Here is a 19,340-nt window from a genome sequence, read left to right on the forward strand (position 1 = left end):
TACTCTGCCTACTACAGACAGCACAGCATATAATTTGTGCATTCAGCAATCTTTCTGAAAAGTAGTTACTGGAATACAGAACGTATTCTCCTACAAAGCAGAAAATAGTTGTTAGACAAGTGTAGTCTACAGAGTCCTGAAAGTAGTAATCTGAGACCTGAAAAGAAGGATACAAGGGGTGGCAACACAGGTAAGACACCTTTATAATAAATTAGGTGCAGGCTTCAGGCAAAGAGAGGTGAATTTATATTTGCATGATATACTACTTCTAAATTAATTTTGTTATACTCCATAGTTCTATTACCTACCCTTTCTTAACAGTGGTGCTAACTATGTAAAAACAAAGTCATTCTTAGTCATAATTCATGAGTTTTCATAACTAGAAATTATAAATACAAACACCCAACACACTACTTGGCACTTTGCAGAAGAACGAAGGAGTATGGAAATGTGAATTCTAATCTGATTCTGCCACTTACTACCTGTGTGATCTTCAGTATGTCACTGACAATTTCTGGGGCTATTTTCAGAAATTAGGAACAGGGATAATAAATAGCTCTCACCTGCAGGGTCGCTCTAAAGTAAAATAGACTATATAATCACCAGAGAGTTCTGGGACACTACTGGTGCTCCATAAAATGTTAAGTAGTTGTCATTGGGTGAATACGTCCATGGCCTTGGAAGCCAGAGAAGACGCATTAGTGTAAAGTTGTGAATTTTTAGATACTTGTCCCAAAGAACTTAGATCAGACAGATACATAAAACAAGAGAATTTTAAGAATGCCTGTTATAACTGTATAATTCAGTTGCGCCATAAGATTTTATACAAATATCAGTTACCATAAGATGCAAAATTTCAAAGCTGCTCCAGTAATATTTTGACAAAATATAGGAAAGATACAGTGCAACATGGTAAAAACTTGGCTCCCTGTGGAGGGGCCTCTACTGGGTAAGCAAGTTAACACAAAAAACCTCCCAAAGAGGCACCACGTAAAAGCACGCGCCATGCTGGCCCAAGGAATAATCAAGATAAGCTCCCAGACAAACCACTTCTGGGACCAGAAGTTTTGAAAGTCATTGACGTAAAGAGCTGACTCCAGTATATTATCCCACTGTCTGATGTGAGGATACCATTTAGCCCCCAATATCAGTTTTTACAGAAGTATACTGGATGGCTCTTCCTTAGCCTCACAAAATAGCCTCAGCCTACAGCACTTTCTGATTCTAAATTTGTTTTTCCTGCTTCATCCTCTCCAGCTGGGCCATCAAGAGTTCCTAACTGCCATTTTCACCTGTAGTGCAAGTCTTTCCTAGGAGTTGAGGTAAGTGGGAATTGGCCAAGGATTACTCACATCCATCCATGCTTCTTTGGGCTTGCATTCTATATTCTAAATGCAAGAGATTATTAGATAGCCAATTTGAAAATAGATGAACTATAATTTTATCTAAGCTTCATATTATCTCTAAGATAATATGGCTGAATTTGATATATCGCTAAACATTGAGAAGTATCACGTATAATTACTTCTTAATCTAAACTTTGAAAAAAGTAATAAAGTCTGGCAGAACCTTATTTCCACACTGGATACATCAACTATCAGACAATCTTAAGACTTCAGAGAGAATGTCAGGGGGGAAAAAAAAGTGATGCTCTTTTTCACTTACATTATTTTTGAAAAGGGCAAAGGGGAACACATTTTTTCTGGCAATGTCCAAAGTATATATTCTCATCTACTCTGCAAAACAATACCAATTAAGCTTCATGTATTTTTTTTTTTTTTTTAATTTTTTCAACGTTTTTTATTTATTTTTGGGACAGAGAGAGACAGAGCATGAAGGGGGGAGGGGCAGAGAGAGAGGGAGACACAGAATCGGAAACAGGCTCCAGGCTCCGAGCCATCAGCCCAGAGCCTGACGCGGGGCTCGAACTCACGGACCGCGAGATCGTGACCTGGCTGAAGTCGGACGCTTAACCGACTGCGCCACCCAGGCGCCCCAAGCTTCATGTATTTAATGCAAAAGCACATTAAGGAAATGGGTAAACCTTCACCCAGATAGCACTAATCCTTTGGCTAGGATTTTAACTGACTACCTCATTTTTTCACCTGATTCACTAGTGGTGAAGCCCCTTTAAAATAGAGATTACACATAATAAAAGCTGTTTCCCTGTCTAGTAAATGGATTATAGTTTAAAAGGGCACTGCCAGGAGAGTTAAAAAGTATTCTCTAAACGGAAGAGCTCTGTAGGACAAATGATTTCCCTGAGCACTGTTCATGAAAACATCCTTCCTGTAATTAGGTCTCGCATGAGGCTGGGTGAGACATTTTCTTCTGGCCCTTCTTCTTTTTTTTTTTTTTTAATGTTTATTTATTTTTGAGAGAGAGAGACACACAGAGAGAGAGTGCAAGTGGTGGAGAGGCAGACAGAGAGGGAGAGACACAGAATCCAAAGCAGGCTCCAGACTCTGAGCTGTCTGCACAGAGCCCAACACAGGGCTCGAACTTGTGAACCCCAAGATCACGACCTGAGCCAAAGTCAAACGATTAATTGACTGAGCCACCCAGGCACCCCTCTTCTAGCCTTTCTTAAACTTGCTACTTTTTGACTTTTAATTTTAATGTACCGGTCATCAGTGAAATCTGAGAAGGGAAGACTTTCTTCATTAATGAACAGACCAAATGTCTAGACTATTTCAAAATAAGACGGTTGCAGAAAAGTAGGAAATGAAACAGAAATACAGAAGTCAAAGTCGTCCTTTAAATTTAGGAACTTAAATAATATGTTATTATTTACTGTAAGACCAAGCAATAAACACGAAGTATGCATCAAAATCATGTACACCGGGAGTCAAGTGTAGAGAGTAAAGGTTCCTTTTTCACTCATGAATTCAGTAAGTGTTCTTTGAGAATTCAGTTTGGTAAGAGATTGTACTGGATATTATTACTACAAGGAACACAAAGGAAATAAAAATCTTCTGGTCCATGTCCTTTAGGAACTTATAATATATTTAGGGACATTAGTCCCTTATGAAATGAGTTATTATTATGCAAAGCAAACCAGCAAACCAGAGTTGAGTTTGCTCAACAGAAAAATAAGGGGAAAAAATGGATAGAATGATGGCAAAGACTAATGTAAATCTGAACAGTCCAAAAAGATCTTACAGGAAAGGAAAAATGTAAATTTTACCTGAGTTCAATAAATCACTTCTCCATATTCTGGTGCAATTGGTTAACACACACACACACACACACACACCCCTCCCTGAGAGTGCAGAAAAGCAAAAGAGAGAAACATAGATACACACATAAATAGCCTAGAACAAACAGCGCTAAGGATGTACAGGAGGAGAAACTCTGAATCCAGGATCACTCGTAGAGGAGAGCTGGAGTTCAATTAGAGAGGACACCTCAACCATTGCTAAGAGGAGCCCAACACAGATGTAATAATATACAATGTGTCTCAACAGCAAAAATCCTGTGTGTGTGGCAACTGAATAGTTTATTCTCATATTTTCCAGTTTACCATCAGAAGAAAAATCTTATTAAAATAAGATATTTGCAGTGGGAGTATTCTCAAATAGTTGGCAAAATATGTTCAACCTTTTTGCAATAGTCAATTTAGTGGTCTTTTTTGTTTTTTTGTTTTTTGTTTTACTTTAGCAATGGAAACAAAGACTATCACAAAAGACCATTGTTTGCCAGCTGCTTTAAAAAATAAAAAATTTCACCATAGTTCTTTGTAAGACTTTTCTCCCCACTGTATTCTCTAGTTTGAAACACATTCAAATCACAGGCATTGAGTTGAATATTTAGCAAGGGCCAAGAATAAACCCCAAAGCCAACAATGGCAATGAAAGCTCCAACAGCCTCAGAGCCTGACACTAATTTACTAAGACACATGAGGAACCCTTGGGAACGAAGTGTCTGCTAATTAGGCCACCATAAACAGATTCCCAAACCTTGACAAAGTTTTTCCAAGCATCTGATGAAGAACTTTGATTTATAGGCTGTTCAGGTGAAACCTGAACAGATGGTATCTTTTAACAATAACTGACACATGAGTTTGTTAAGGATCTCAATCTCTAGGAAACACACAGCTCTACAGAGGAAAACAAAGAGGAACAGTTTTAGTCATCTACCTTATCTTTGTCTTCAACGACATCTGCCAAAACATCATCTGGATCCAGGATTCCTCCATCCGTGTATTCTAAGTGATGAATCTTCACCCAGTAGCCAGGATCCTATGGTAGAACAATCAACAAGTTTCACGACTCGAGCTTTTTAAAACTACATTTTAATTTTTTAAAAAATAATAAGTTGACTCATTAAAAATAGGCCCTAGTAATAAAATGTTTGAACACCATAAATAAATGTTACCTCTTTATTTCAATAAACATTTGGTATTTTTATCCTATTTCAGGTAAATCAGTAAATCAAAGTATATATATTTCATCAATTACCCTGGAAGATAAATCACCATGCAAAAATAAAGTGCCACTGTTATTTGAGAAGGAATTTCAAGAAAGTTTTTATAACTTCAAATTAGGTAATCCCAAGAATACTTTGGGGGGAAAAAAATGTCTTCTTGGGGGGTACTCTGAAATGGGCTTAGAAATTCAAACTCAGATTCTCAAAGCTGTAGGGGAGGAAAAAAAAATCTAAGGGCAGAAATCTTTGATGGCGATCATCACTTTACAATCTATCAAGTGGAATGGGGTAACCACTGACTTCTTCATCTTTTTAAATCTCCAGGCTGTATGCATGTCCTCAACTCCAAGATTTGAGATGACATCTGGAGCAAGGGCTCCACAGGGCAGCAAGTGGAACTGGGTTTGGAGCTGAAACAGTTCACTCAACCACAGTAGTGCTTTAGGAGATTTCCAAGTAATGTCTTAAAAAACCTACTCAGGAATGTAAGGACTAAGAAAAGGAAGTTATTTTCCTAATTCTATATGTGGCTACATACTCATGCTAGAACTCAGAATTAGATGATGTAGCTCATTGGGTTATTTACATACTGCCTATTTCCAGAAAAGATATGAAAGCCAACCAAAATAATGAGACAAGAACATGAGCCAATGAATGAAGAAAAATATTAGTAAGTTTTTTACAGAATACCCAAGCTATCATTGATTTGGCTCTGTGATTCGCTGAAAGCTTCTCAAAGTGGGAAAATTTTGAGCTTTATATAAAGCACACAAAAAACAAATACGTGCCAGTTTACAAGAAGGAAATTCTTCTAGGATAAAGTCCTAAGCCTTTACCAAATGAATCTTTATAAAGGAGAAGAACTAACACAGACCACAGAATTCAACTGCAATATTACAAAAGCTAATAGAAATGGTTGTCACAGAGCCTCCCCTTTACCTGCTCCCTAATAAAAGGCAAGGGCATATTATATTAAATAAGAGTAAAGCTTTTAAAGCATCTATTCAGAGGGACACTGAAATGTGACCCAAGAACATAGCTTTTCAGTAATCTGACTAGATCAAGTCATAGGCTTAAAAAATCCAAAGGAATTCTTCTTAGATAGGCTTTTGACTTCAAAATTAAGTTTTCCATCAAGTATCTGATGAGCTATTCCAAGTAAAATGAAAGGAATTTCGTTGCATCTAATATTAGACTTATAGGTAGAAACACTAATGATTAGGAAACTTTAACTGCCTGGTTCTCTTGCCCTGAGAGATTGCCAAAAAAAAAAAAAAAAAAAAAAAGCAGCCACTGTATAACCAGGTAAGAATAGCAAAGCACACCCATCAGTCAGATTCTTTAATCAGAGATCTAAACCAACTCAGGGTCAATGTGCTATAAAAGGTAAGCTAAGTACAACAGACTAGATTCTAAATAAGGAGAACACCGGAGTAGGCAAACACTATGTAACAGCCACTGGACCATACAGAAAAGAAAGAGCTCCCCCAGTAATCTTTGGGAATTCAGTCTTTTGGCTATGGCCATGCTATGAGCAACATAGTTTTTCCAAATACACCCAGGACTTCTAATTGAAATCTACAGGGTATTACATTTCCTTGTAAAAATTGCCTTCTTACAAAGGGAGTTCAACTTAATTAATTTCTATTAATGTCCATTGAGTTGGGTTTTGATATATTACAACACTATAGATGAAATCTGTTGATTTTGACCATGTTTGTAAAAGGTGATGTATTATAAAGAGTTCTAAAGAGTTTGGTTTTTTTTTTTTTTTACATATTCAATTACTTAAAAGACCTCTATTAAGTTGTCTGCTTTTTTCTCATGCTCCGTTTGTAAAAGCAGATTTTATCACCTAAGACTGAAGTAAACAACTACTCCCAACAATTGCAGTGTAAATTAAAATATGCCTGTTTTCCTGCCTAGAGGTAGGAACAGAAAGAAGAAAACCAAAGACTCCGATTTAAAATAGGGAAACTCAGGAAGTAACAAAGGACAGGATCGGATCAGTAGCAAAGGGAGCAGACAAGAGGCAGCTCCATGGGGCTGTTAAGTCCCACAGCATTCTGCTATCCCACACGTCCGGGCTCTAGGACCTTCTGGAAAATAAGCCCTAGGAGTTGTAACTAAGACATTTATTTCTAATTGTCTAATTGTGATTCGAAAGAGTACAGGATTTAAAAGTTTTGCAGAACTAAATCAAGTAATAAAGTTATTTTGATACATTTTGGAATAGTATATTAAATCAAAAAAAAAAAAAATTAAGTGAAATACATGGTGCCAGAATATAAAAAGACTGTTTGCAACTCTAACACTGCCATCTCACTTTGGTATTGCCATTTTATACACTCTAGCAAAGAGTAGACTAATGATGAGCACACATCTAATTCTGAACGAAAACAGACAAGTTATATGAAAGGAGTCTCAGTTAATATTTTACATGTCCAAGGGAGGTAAATCAACAAACCCAGCGCGTACCAACTGTGATTTTGTCCCTACGGTATTTTCGCCATAGTGCTATAGATCACTTTAAGAATATACATACAATATTAGCAGCCAACAGCCATTATAAGACCATAAATTCACCCTGACTCCTTTATGTATGTAAAAATTCAACCATTACTTGCAGTCAAGATTTTGCATTTCATTTACTTAGTTTTATGACCATCAGGAATAAAACTGATCAAATATGAAAAGATGTTCACATATGCATCTTGTTTCACACAATCATTTGGGAAAGTTTACTGTATTTTTCAGGATCATGACATTAATTTACCTCTCTATTGCACAAATATCTGTAATATGTAAAACTTAAATTATTTCAAAAATATCTGTAGTAAAAGTGTGACACAATAAATCTTAGAACTTATACTCCTAGGTTCTTAAAGTATTGAAAAAATAACATAGCACACATTGCTTCCTCTATTTCTGATAGTTTCTTATCATTATTTTTCAATAATACATACTTAATTACTACTAGAACTTTAAAAATAGCCACAAGGATGAATTGGAAAAGGAAACAAAAATATATGCATTATGGAAAGACCACAATTATAGGAAACTTATAATTAATCAATGCAGAAATTGTTCCAAATAGGCACGGATATTAACAGCAACAAATATCCTTCACTGTGGGTAGAAGACATGAAATTTGACCCTATACCTTAGAAAATCTCTATTAGCCAGAGTTCTGAAGAATAATAATTTTCATCTGCAATATCAGGAGGAATAGACTGAGAAGCCAGATACTAAGATGCTGTGACTACCAAGCACTGAGATGGTGTCAATCATCAAAAGAGGGAAAACATGGATGTTTCTAAGCTAAATGCGTCTGGCCCAAAAAAGAGAAAAAATAGCCTGCAATGGCAGCAGGTTCAAAAGTGAGGAAAGCACTACAAAGAAAGAGCCAGTGTTGGAAAAGAGCCGTATTTAGCAGTGGTGACAATTACAGAGCTCAGTAATGCAACTGGTTTTTCGGTGACTTCATGTTGTGACACAAATAATTGTACCCGTTGGAATACAAGAACAATTGCAAAATTAAAGTTAGTGGAAAGTTAAATATTTTCTGTGTAGAATTTAATTTCATGAATTTGGTGAAATATATCCATAAAATGACATTTCACCATTTTATCGTCAACATCATCATAGCAGATAACTTTAGTGGTTACTATAGGGCAGGTGCTATAGGTACTATGAGTTTTGTAGGATTAGCTTGTTTAACCTCGAACAGCCTCATGAAATAGTTATCAATCCATTTTACAGATGAGGAAAGCAAGGCATGGTCACGTGAACGGACTTGCCCAAGGGTAAATGCTTAACAAACAGCAGGGTCAAAATGTGTTTTTTAAATACAGCAAATAAGGGTTGTTTTTTTTTTTTTTTTTTTTTTTTTTTACTAATTAAAAAATATTAACAGAGGATTCTGGGTGTCTCAGTCGGTTAAGAGTCCAGCTCCCGATTTTGGCTCAGGTCATGCTCTCATAGTTCCTGGGTTTGAGCCCCATGTCAGGCTCCACACTATCAGTGTGCTTGGGATTCTCTCTATATCCCTCTCTTGGTACCCCTCCCCTGCTCAGGCTCATTCACTCACTCACTCTCTCTCTCAAAATAAATAAACTTAAAGAAAATTTAACAAAAATCACAACTGCCTAAGAATAAGGCAGGGGATCAGATCCATCTCTGTTGCTACTTAACACTACTTTGGCCCTTAGTTCTTCATCCACAGTGAACGTGGAGGCTCTCTGGCCTTCTGCACAACGCAGCACATGCAAGTCACAGTGTAGAGGACATGACACGGCAATAATGGAAGGCCCCAAAATAGTTCCCTAAGTGTGTCCAGTGTTTTCCAGGTGAGAGAAGCTTCAGAACATAATTCTTCATAATCATGAAATTAAATGTTGGAGAAGAAATGAAAAAAGATCTTCCTGCTCAGAGCAGAGATGAAGCTTGAGGCATCAGAAATTAAAAAGAGAATTATGAAGGTTTTCATCCATGCACACTTTAACTACTTCTATCATAATCCTCTGCAGTTATTCTCCCAACTACTCCAGACCAAAAGAGAGTATGGTGCCCCAGAACACCAGCACCCAGGAAGGAGACAGTAGTCAGAACAAGTGTAGAGACTGTTTGGGGACAGGTACAGAGCAAGAGTCTCTGAATAACCAACCACAGACAGTGTAGAGAAAAAGCAGTTCCTGAAAATGATGCCTGAGCAAAGCCTAGCAGAGCAGCACTGACAACTGAAAGGACAGAATGAAGCCAGAAAAGGAAGTAATAAATCTTGATATTATGAGCTGGTCCTGACTTCAGAACACGCCTCTAATTTCCTGAAAAAGATTAACCAAGAGTATGACAGGAACACAAGTGATGTCATTTTAATCATGTTTCTAAGGAACTCAAGAGAACTAGAATTGCAACAAGGGTTTTTATGCTGGGTTGAAAGTAATACCCAGCAAACTCAACAGAATTAAAAACCTCAATTTATATAAAAAATAAACGTGAATAAGTCCACCTGTAAATTTACTCCAGCTTTAAAAATGAACCTACCAAAAGAAACTTGATATAGCCATACCAATGTCAGATAAAGGAGACTTTAAGAAACATTACTAAAGGTAAAGGAGAACATTTCGTGATGATAAAAGGATCAATCCAATGGAAAGAAAGCAATTGTAAACCTAGGTACCTGATAACTTCAATACATATGCTGCCAAAATGGACAGATATTTAAAAAATAAATAAACAAACAAATCCACTTAACTATAGAGAACAAACTGAGGGTTACTGGAGGGGAAGGGATGCATTAAATGGGTGATCGGTATTAAGGAGGGCACTTGTGACGAGCACTGGGTGTTGTATGTAAGTGATGAATCACTAAATTCTACACCTGAAACTAATAGTATAATGGGTGTTAAACTGAAATTTAAATAAATCTTGAAGAAGAAAAAAAAATCTTTAAAAGTAAATCCAAAATCACAGTGAGACTTTTGGTAGGAGACAAAGATATAAATCATCTGACTAACACAATTAACAAAGGGACCTAACTTATTTATATTCCATACCTATAAGACACCGTATCCATAAAGATTAGAAAAAACATTCTCTACAAGTGCATATGGAATATACACCCAATTTCAAAAGTCCAGAATCACTGAGAATATGTTCTTTGATCAAAGTCAGAGTCAATTCCAGAAATACACCTATAAAATGCCAGGCTGTTTGGGAATACAGTTCCGAATAATCCAATTTGAAAAATAGTTCTTAACATAGAATAATTAAAACAGCATACAAAAAATTATGAGATGCAGCTAAAGCAGTGCTTAATGGCAAATTTATGGCCTTAAATGCAAATATGAGAAAAAAGAAAAGCTGAGCCCAAGAAGCTAGAAAAAGAGCTATTCAAACCCAAATACAGAGGGAAGGAAACAAAGAGAAAAAAAATAGGGGCACCTGGGTGGCTTGGTCAGTTAAGCGTCTGAATTTGGCTCAGGTCATGAGCTCTCAGTTCGTGAGCTCAAGTCCCATGTCGGGCTCTGTGCTGACAGCTCAGAGCCTGGAGCCTGCTTCAGATTCCGTGTCTCCCTCTCTCTCTCTGCCCCTCCCCCATTCATGCTCTCACCCTCCCCCCCCTCAAAAATAAAATAAAAACATTGAAAAAAATTTAATAAAAAGAAAAAATAGAACAAAGTTGGTTCTATGAAAGGCTTGATAAAATTGGCAAATACCTAGCAAAACTGATCAAAAAACAAACAAAAAAGAAAAAACACACAAATTTCCACTATCAAGGAAAAAGACAAGCAATACCATCTTAGATTTTTACAGCCATTAAACATATATGGTAAAAATTTAGACCTATAAAATTGACAATGAAATGAACATTTAAAAAAAATACAACTTACCAAAACTGGCCAAAAATAGGAAACAGAAATACAAAGACAACAATTAAATTTTAAAACTTTCCCATAAAGAACCAGACTCAGATTACTTCACAGATAATATCTTCCTAATGTTTAAGGAAGAAAGGGTGTCACTCTCATACAAATACTTCTAGAAACTACAAGAGAAAAAATTTCCCATCCCTTTTTTTTAAGTGTATTTTTATTTATTTTGAGAGGGGAGGTGGGGGAGCACAAACAGGGAAGGGGCAGAGAGAAATGGAGACAGAATCCCAAGCAGGCTCTTCAAGGCCAACGCAGAGCCCGATTCGGGGCTGGGACCCACAAACTGTGAGTTCATGACCCGAGACTAAGTCAAGAATCAGATGCTTAACTGACAGGCGCCTCTCTCATCCTTTTTTATGAGGACAATGTAACCTGGATACAAAGGCCTTACAAGGGCATTATACAAAAATTATAAAATTTACAAAAATTTGCATATGGATAAATATGAAAAAAATCTCAAATAAAATATGTGTAAATCAAAATTCAGTGATATACGTAAAGGATTTATTCCCTTAATGCAAGAGTGGTTTAAAATTCAAAAATCAACTGAGGTAGTCACCTAATGAGTAAGGGAAAAAAGGATAAAAATTAGATGATCACAATGGATTCACTTGAGACTATTCACCACCAATTCACAATAAAAAGTATCTTAGCAAACAAGGCAAACCTACAATTAAGGCAAACCAGTAACAGAAAACGCAAAAGTTAAAAAACAGCAACATTTATAATAGCATCATCAAATCAAATATTTAGGAATAAGTCTAACAAAAAATGCATAAAACCTTTATGCTAAAACTTACCAATTTTTACAAAAAACTAAAGAAGAGTTTCAAGGATTAACAGAGTCAATATTCTGAAGATGTTCATCTTGCCCCAAATTGATTAAGGATGAGTTAGGGTTATGACCAACCAGAATTCTCAGACACTGATCGCTGGAGTGTACATTTCATTAAACTGTTGAACATAAACATCCTACATAGCTCAGCAATCCCACTCCTAGATATATATATCCAACAGAAGCAAGTATATAGAATTACCAAAACACATGTCCTGTAAGATTCATAAGAGAATTCCTAATACCTAAAAATCTGGTAATAGCCCAAATATTCATCACCAGTAAAATGAGTAAGCACCATGTCCATGCAGCAGAATACTAAATATCAACAAGAATGAATAAACTACAACTTTATGCAGCAATATGGGTGAATCTCACAGCGTAACACTGATGGGAGTCAAATACCCAAAAAAGTACATACTCTGATTCCATCAAGAAGCTCTAAAACAGGCAGAATTATTTCATAATGTTAGAAGTCAGGAGACTGATTACCCCTTGAGAGGGAAAGGGCAGTGAGTAGAAAATGGGCACAAAGGGGCTTCTAGAGTCATAGTTTATTTCTTGATGTGCTGGCTACACTTACTTGTGCACTTTTCTGTATGTGTGGTATACTTTAAAAATCTTTTCATAATTTAAGAACTCTTTGCTTCAAAAAATAGGATTTCTTTTGTCAAACTGAAATACATAATGGTTCCCTTTACACATGACCATGACTACAAATAATTAAATAAGACCTCTAAAAAAGCTGTTTAGAACCAGCTTCCTTAAAATTATAAGAACAAATCTTAGGGCAAATAAAAGAAAGGAATGTAACAGTCCCAAAAGACAGAGAGGCTGGGTTCCCCCACCCACAGAAAATGTGGCTTACTGACCATCAATCATTCAAAACTTGTAAGACCCAGAGAGGAGGCTTAATGAACCACAGGCTTAAATGAGTCAACAGTGTGACAAATACGTTAAATATGTTACCACTATCGTGAGCTATGATAATAGTACTGTGTCCAAAACAGAGCAAGTAATAATCTCATTCTATATTAAGTGGACACACCATATTTATAGTATTTTCTTCAAAATTTAAGGGGTGGTCATTAATGAACTGGAGAATACCAATATGGGTGAATGGAAAAAGGTCAGCTCATTCATCTTAAGACATGATTTAGGTTTGTTTAAACCGTAGAACACAAAGGAAAATGTTTTTGCTATTTCAAACATAGAACCACAGTTTATGGGGCACTGGGCTCTTCAAGTTATCAGACAAAATTCTCTTATTGTCAACATTATCACTGGTAATCTCTCAGGGAGATACCATATCGGAGACAAACATCTCTCTCGAGTCTAACACTACCTGCTTTTCAACTAGGACTGGCAAATTACTGTATTTTCAGTTAAGCACCAGATAAATTATCTGGATTATACTGCAGACAATGTGAGAATTACACATAATCCTAAAGTAAGTGAGAATTATATATGTAATGTAATTACTTATGGAAGTGAGAATTACATAATCCTAAAGAGCCCTTCTGACTCTCAAACCTACAGCATCTAGAACCTCAAAGTTCCTTGGGGCTTTGAACCTAAAGTTAGAGAAACTTCTGGCAAGAAGAAATCTCTTCTGTATTATAAGAATAATGTTTTCCACATAGGGAATAGAGTCGATGGTGTAATAGAGCATGGTGACAGATGGTAGCTACACTCGTAAGCATAATGTACAGAGCTGTTGAATCACTATGTTGTACACCTGAAACTAATGTAACATTGTGCATCGACTATACTTCAATTAAAAAAAAAAAAGTTTTCAGAAGTTCCGCATGATTCCACAGTTATAGAGCATCTCCAAGCAGAAAGTCTGAGCAAAACAAATTTTACATGTCTCAATCTATCAGTTATTCTGTGTCTTGCTGTGTAACCTGAAAATTCACTAATTTATGAACAGATTTAAAGAAAGGGGTCTTCTACAATCCTAGGTAACAGAATTACTCTGGTAGAGAAACAAAATGAAAACCTGAGAATTTTATATTACGTACCTTGTACTAAATAGGCTAATTTCTCGCTCGAAAACAACTCTTCCCTACTGATGACCCCAAATGTGGGGTTTTCAATCCTTGACTAGTAAATTCACGAGTTCAGAAACTCATAGGAATCCACCGGCTATGAGCGGATTCTTCAACGTTTTTTTTTTTGTTTTGTTTTGTTTTTTATTTTTGGGACAGACAGAGACAGAGAATGAACGGGGGAGGGGCAGAGAGAGAGGGAGACACAGAACCGGAAACAGGCTCCAGGCTCCGAGCCATCAGCCCAGAGCCCGACGCGGGGCTCGAACTCACAGACCGCGAGATCGTCACCTGGCTGAAGTCGGACGCTTAACCGACTGCGCCACCCAGGCGCCCCTGAGCGGATTCTTATCCACAGACCACCGAGACCGATCCTCCCATCTTACTGGGGGAGAGGGGCGGGGACACCAGAATAAAAGATGAAGCCACAAAGAAGGTTGTGGTTGGCTTGTGCTATCCCATCTTAAACAAAAGTAGTCTCCAAATGAGAGCACCAACAATTCCAGGGTAAGTTTTCGATTTTATCTCATAATCCAAATTTTGATACTACTACTTACTTTCCTTTTCAAGTAGGAAGAAAAATATTTAAGCATCAAGGCATATACTTCACTTTCTATTTCATTTATCAACTAAACATTAAAAGAGAATGTTAATCACCTCATGCCATTTCTCATTCAGTTTTGTGAAGTAACCATAATCTCAGTTTTCTTTGTATAAAGAAATGTAAAGGTTCATTTAAAGGTTCATTTTTTTTCTCATCCTGGAATTAACCTAAACTTATTTGAGGAAAAAAAGGTCCAGATATTTAAGTTCTTTTTTTTTTAAGGACAATTTTTAATTATTTTAAAATCTACTGCCTACATCATCACAGTACACTCACTTTACAAGACTATGGAAATTTCCTTTTTCTATGAATCTAAGAGTTAAATGCATAAAAGTTTAAGTCTTATGTAAATCTTCAGGATTAAATACATTATAATCTTAAAATCAAAGTTCTATCAGGAAAATCAAATGTTAAAGTCTGAAATTAACAAAAATTGTACTTGTATTTAATTGATACATCTATTTCAAAAACTTCCCAGTATGAAATACTTCCAAAACATTAAACCATTACTAATTTAGTAATGCTGAAATACGGTGTTTCAAAACAATTTTAAAGAAAACAGCTGATTTTTTTTAAATCCTGTTTTCCATTAATTGTTTTCAATGAAATTTTATAGTCCAAAGACCTGGATGCCAAGGTTTTAGAAGCCTGTGTGGTCCAAAGGAATGCAAAGCCCACAGCCAAAGAATGGAAGCAGCCACGTCCCCAAAGAGAAGGAGAAGCTATAACTTTTTAAATAATTTATTATGAAACCCTAAAAAGCATTCCGCTATGAAATGAATTTTAATAGGAATTTGAGAATGCAAATTCATACAACTCAAGCTTTACTGAATGTAGCCAATTAAATCCCACTATTATTACTGCTATGATGCCAGCATCTTTGTAAGGTAATTCCAAAGTACAGTTTGACAGATAATGTGAATTGTGTGTGTATCTTTATGTATATAAATGAATGAATGAAGATTTAAAGTATTCTACAAGTACCCAAGATGGACTCCAGATCTTTATTCAAACACAGAAAGTTTTATGCTTCATCACTAAAGAAATCAAGACATAGAAAAGAGAATTTTAATTTATATCAGAAGAGGTACTGCTGTGTTTATAAAAACATGTAACTCTAAGAGAAACATAAAGACATCATCAACCGTATTCCTGCTCACTGTGTATAAAACTTCTTTTCAATATGGCAATCATAGGAATGGTGAAGGATTAGCAGTCTCTGATTTTCAGAAGTATTGACATACTATTCCCACTACTGTTAACTCTGTTTTTCCAACAACAGGGCTATTCCTCCAGAATCCAATGGAGGGAACACTGATGAAGCTAAAAAGAACACAGAAAGCACAGGAAAGGAAGCAGGAAAAGCTGAACACAAGAACCCAAGTTCAGAGCATTCGAATCTTGCTACCCCATCCAACTACAGAAAGCTAGTGGTCTTCCTCCCCAGCCACTCCTCATAGGCAGTTAGGGGAATATGTGCCTCCAAAATGAGAGATACGGGAAACAGAGGACCCAACACCAAAAACATGAGAAAGGAATGCCCGCCTAAGAAAAGATAGCAATTAATATTACAGCCATGCAGGAGTTTGGGGAGCAACGGATCTTGACAGGATCAGCACAATGAAGGGCTTCAGGAGTGAGGTTATCAAGGAACTACACAAAATTGTCAGATTTTATGGCAGACTTAAATCTAAAGAAAACGGTACTACAGAGTCATTTTCTGCCACTATTAGGAGAGAAAAGAAAGCATGAGACTCAAAGAAAACTAAGCAAATCAAATAGGTTAATTTCAGGGAAAACAAAAATTTGTACAGGACAGGAAGGAATCATAGTTATTGGCTGAAGAGTAAACATCTGCATGGCTACTGTAGTAAAAACACTGAATATAGAGTTAACCAAACATTCCAACAATTTTGGGCAACCATGGGGTAGAAAAACGGAAAAAGGATAAGAAAGTTATAATTTTCAGGTACCCTAATAGGATATAAAAAGATTGGTGAACAAAGAGATAGCAGTAAGTTCTTTATTTGTAAATAAAAGCACACTGCCATCCCTTGGTTCACAAATTATTTAGAATTATTACTACCTAAAAAAGGTATTATTAGTACCTAAAAAAGACAGCTAAAAAAAAAAAGGTTGAGGGTGGGTGCTTCTTAGAAGCAGCCTGGTGGGAGAATCAATAAACCCCTGTTTTTAGTTTGGGGCCTTTTAGCACTATTTGACCTTTCAAACTAGAAATGGGCAAACTATGGGCCACAGGCCAAATCCTGCCCATCAGCCATTTTTGTAAATTAAGTTTAGTGAAACACGGCCATGCTCACTCATGTGAGCATCTGAATGGCTGCTTTCACACTGCAACCGCGGAGGTGTCATATGGGCTTGCACAGGCTAAACTATTTACAATCTGGCTCTTTACAAAAAGAGTTTGCCAACTCCTGCTTTAAACCGTGTGTAAGAATTACTTTGATTGTAAAAATTAAATGGTACAGAGGGGTGGTCCACGGTATTCTCCAGAAGCAACTCTTTTAGGCATCTGTTTTAGTCCAACTAAATGTTAGCTCCTCTCTAAATAAGCACTTCTCACAGTCTCAATGACTTCAGAAATAATCACCTTTTGACTTTGATATCATGATGGCAACTAAGTGTAGAGTCCTCCAATTTCCCCATCCTTCTTTCTCCCAATATTGTTATTCAAATATATGTCCTTTAAAGGCTACTTTTATCTTTAGTGAATAACTTAAACTTCTATTTTTAATTCTATCATCTAAAGACTGCATTTCTTCATTCCTCAGAGTAAAAGAGAACATCACAGTCCCTACTCTTCTGTCCTTCTGCCCTTTTACTTTCCATACCTGTCATCTCTACCTTATACATTATCAAAGTGGAAAACATTTGCATTCTCCTCTGTAATGATAACCATACTTTGTCTATAATCAGATTCCAAAAGTTGAAGGCCAATGGCTGGTATCGACATTTATGGCAGCCAAAGGAATAGTGTTCTCTGATGAACCAAACAGGAGATGACTGTCTGTCATTCCTTACGGTCTAATGTCATACCCCCTAAGCCATTCCAATAAGAATGTTCAAATACATTCTCCTTGTTACAGTCTACCTTTTGCCAAAAATAATGTCAGGTTACTTTAATATGCAAGTCATAAGAGTTGACCTCAATATCAAAAACTGTATAGTAAATTATTCCAAAATATATTTTTATAATATTTTCTATATATAGTTATATATACATTTACACATATGTGTGTATATATGTATGTATGGTCACAAAATGCAGGTAGATATAAAAACATTCAATGGTAAAACAGATTATGCCCAATTTTATACAGGCAAGAAATAGCACTCTCTTTGAAAATGAGCATGGTTGCCTTTGATAAAATGGAAATAGGCTAATTTTTCTAGGAAAATTATAAATGCCTGGAATCTAGAATATGAGAAGTACTTCCTATAGTTCAATAGTAATAAATAAGGATACTATTCATTTCCTATTCCTCCTAGAACAAATTGTCACTAACTTAGTACCTTAAAGCTACTGTCTTATAGTTCTATAGCTCTTATGTCTGATGTCCTTCTCGCTGCACTAAAATCAAGTTGTCACTGGAGCTGAATTCCTAATTTGGGGACTCTTGGGCAGGATCTGTTCCTTGGCCTTTTTAACAGCTTCTCACATTGTTTGGGTCAAGGCCTTCCTTTTACCTTTAAAGCTAGGAATGGCCAGCCCAGTCTGACCTCTTCTGATTAATTCTCCCACATACAAGGATTCTTGTGATTCCATAGGGCCCATCAGGATAATGTGGGACAATCTCCCTATCTCCAAGTCAACTGATTAGCAATCTTAATTCCATATGCCACCTTAATTCTCATTTGCCATGTAACATAATATATACACAGGTTCTGACAACAAGGAAATAAACAACTTTGGGAGGCCATTATTTTGCCTAGAACAGGAGTCAAATATAGTATACTGTTGTTGTTTTTTAAGTGTCTTTTTTTAAAGTGGCTTAATTTTGCATAGAACCAGGAGTCAAATACATTATACTGTCTTTTTTTTAAGTGCATTTTTTTTAAAGTGTCTCTATTGCTCCAAATTAAATATGAATAAAACTTAGTGCATCAGAAGACCCATCTCCAGAGTTGTGTTTGGAATGAAAAGGGTTATAATTTAGGTTAACTAAGTAACTAGAAGACACATGTTCAGAAATTTTCAGTGTTAATTTAGAAGCCCAGCCATCATGAAATGTTGGGTCACATTCACTTTTGGCCTAACATTCCAGCAAATGTTACCCAAGAGCAGCAGTTTTGGATTTTTTTAATGTTTGTTTATTATTTTGAGAGACAGAGATAGATAGAGCATGGGTGGAGGAGGGGCAGAGAGAGAGGGAGACACACAATCCGAAGCAGACTCCAGGTTCTGAGCTGTCAGCCACAGAGCCCCATGCGTGGCTCAAACCCACCGACCGCAAGATCATGACCTGAGCTGAAGTCGGCTCCTTAACCAACTGAACCACTCAGGCACCCAGCAGCACTAGTTTTGAAACAGTCCAAGACATAACAGAGACATGAAATAGAGATAGAAAATCTAGGGATGAAATAAAATATAAAGTTGGGCCAGTGATAACTTAAAGTATATCAAAAACTTAGTAACCTGAAGCACAAAGGCACTAACCAATCAGAACAGATGCCAGCTAAGGAAGGCCAATCTGATGTCACCAGTAGGCTATGTCAAGCCCCCACATTTGATCTCTAGAGCCACACTTACCAATGGGAAAGTACTCCCAGCCGAACTTTCTCTCCTCTATTGAGCTTACTCAATCTTTTCAGATTGGAAAAATTACTAGATCCTAGATCACCTCCATAGTGAGTCATGCTTCATAAACTTGGAAGAAGGCTTATTTATTTATGCCTCTTTCCACAATGGAACATGGAAGTTTATCATCAAATCATCCCTTGCTTTCTTTTTTCTATACAAAACT

The 19,340-nt window shown here is 36.5% G+C and overlaps 1 protein-coding gene across 4 annotated transcripts in view; it reads right to left on the reverse strand.

Moving 5' to 3' along the window:
• PARD3B (par-3 family cell polarity regulator beta) overlaps positions 1-19,340 on the reverse strand; it is a 1,001,728-nt gene that overhangs the window by 852,813 nt on the left and 129,575 nt on the right. For all 4 annotated transcript variants that reach the window (XM_078450957.2, XM_078450959.2, XM_078450958.2 and 1 more), the window contains exon 2: positions 4,140-4,241. In XM_078450957.2, the coding sequence (XP_078307083.1) occupies positions 4,140-4,241 (102 nt within the window). The remainder of the gene's footprint in view (positions 1-4,139; positions 4,242-19,340) is intronic.

This window comes from Panthera onca, chromosome C1 (genome assembly GCF_046562875.1).
Source record: "Panthera onca isolate mPanOnc1 chromosome C1, mPanOnc1 haplotype 2, whole genome shotgun sequence".
NCBI classification, from domain to species: Eukaryota; Metazoa; Chordata; class Mammalia; order Carnivora; family Felidae; genus Panthera; species Panthera onca.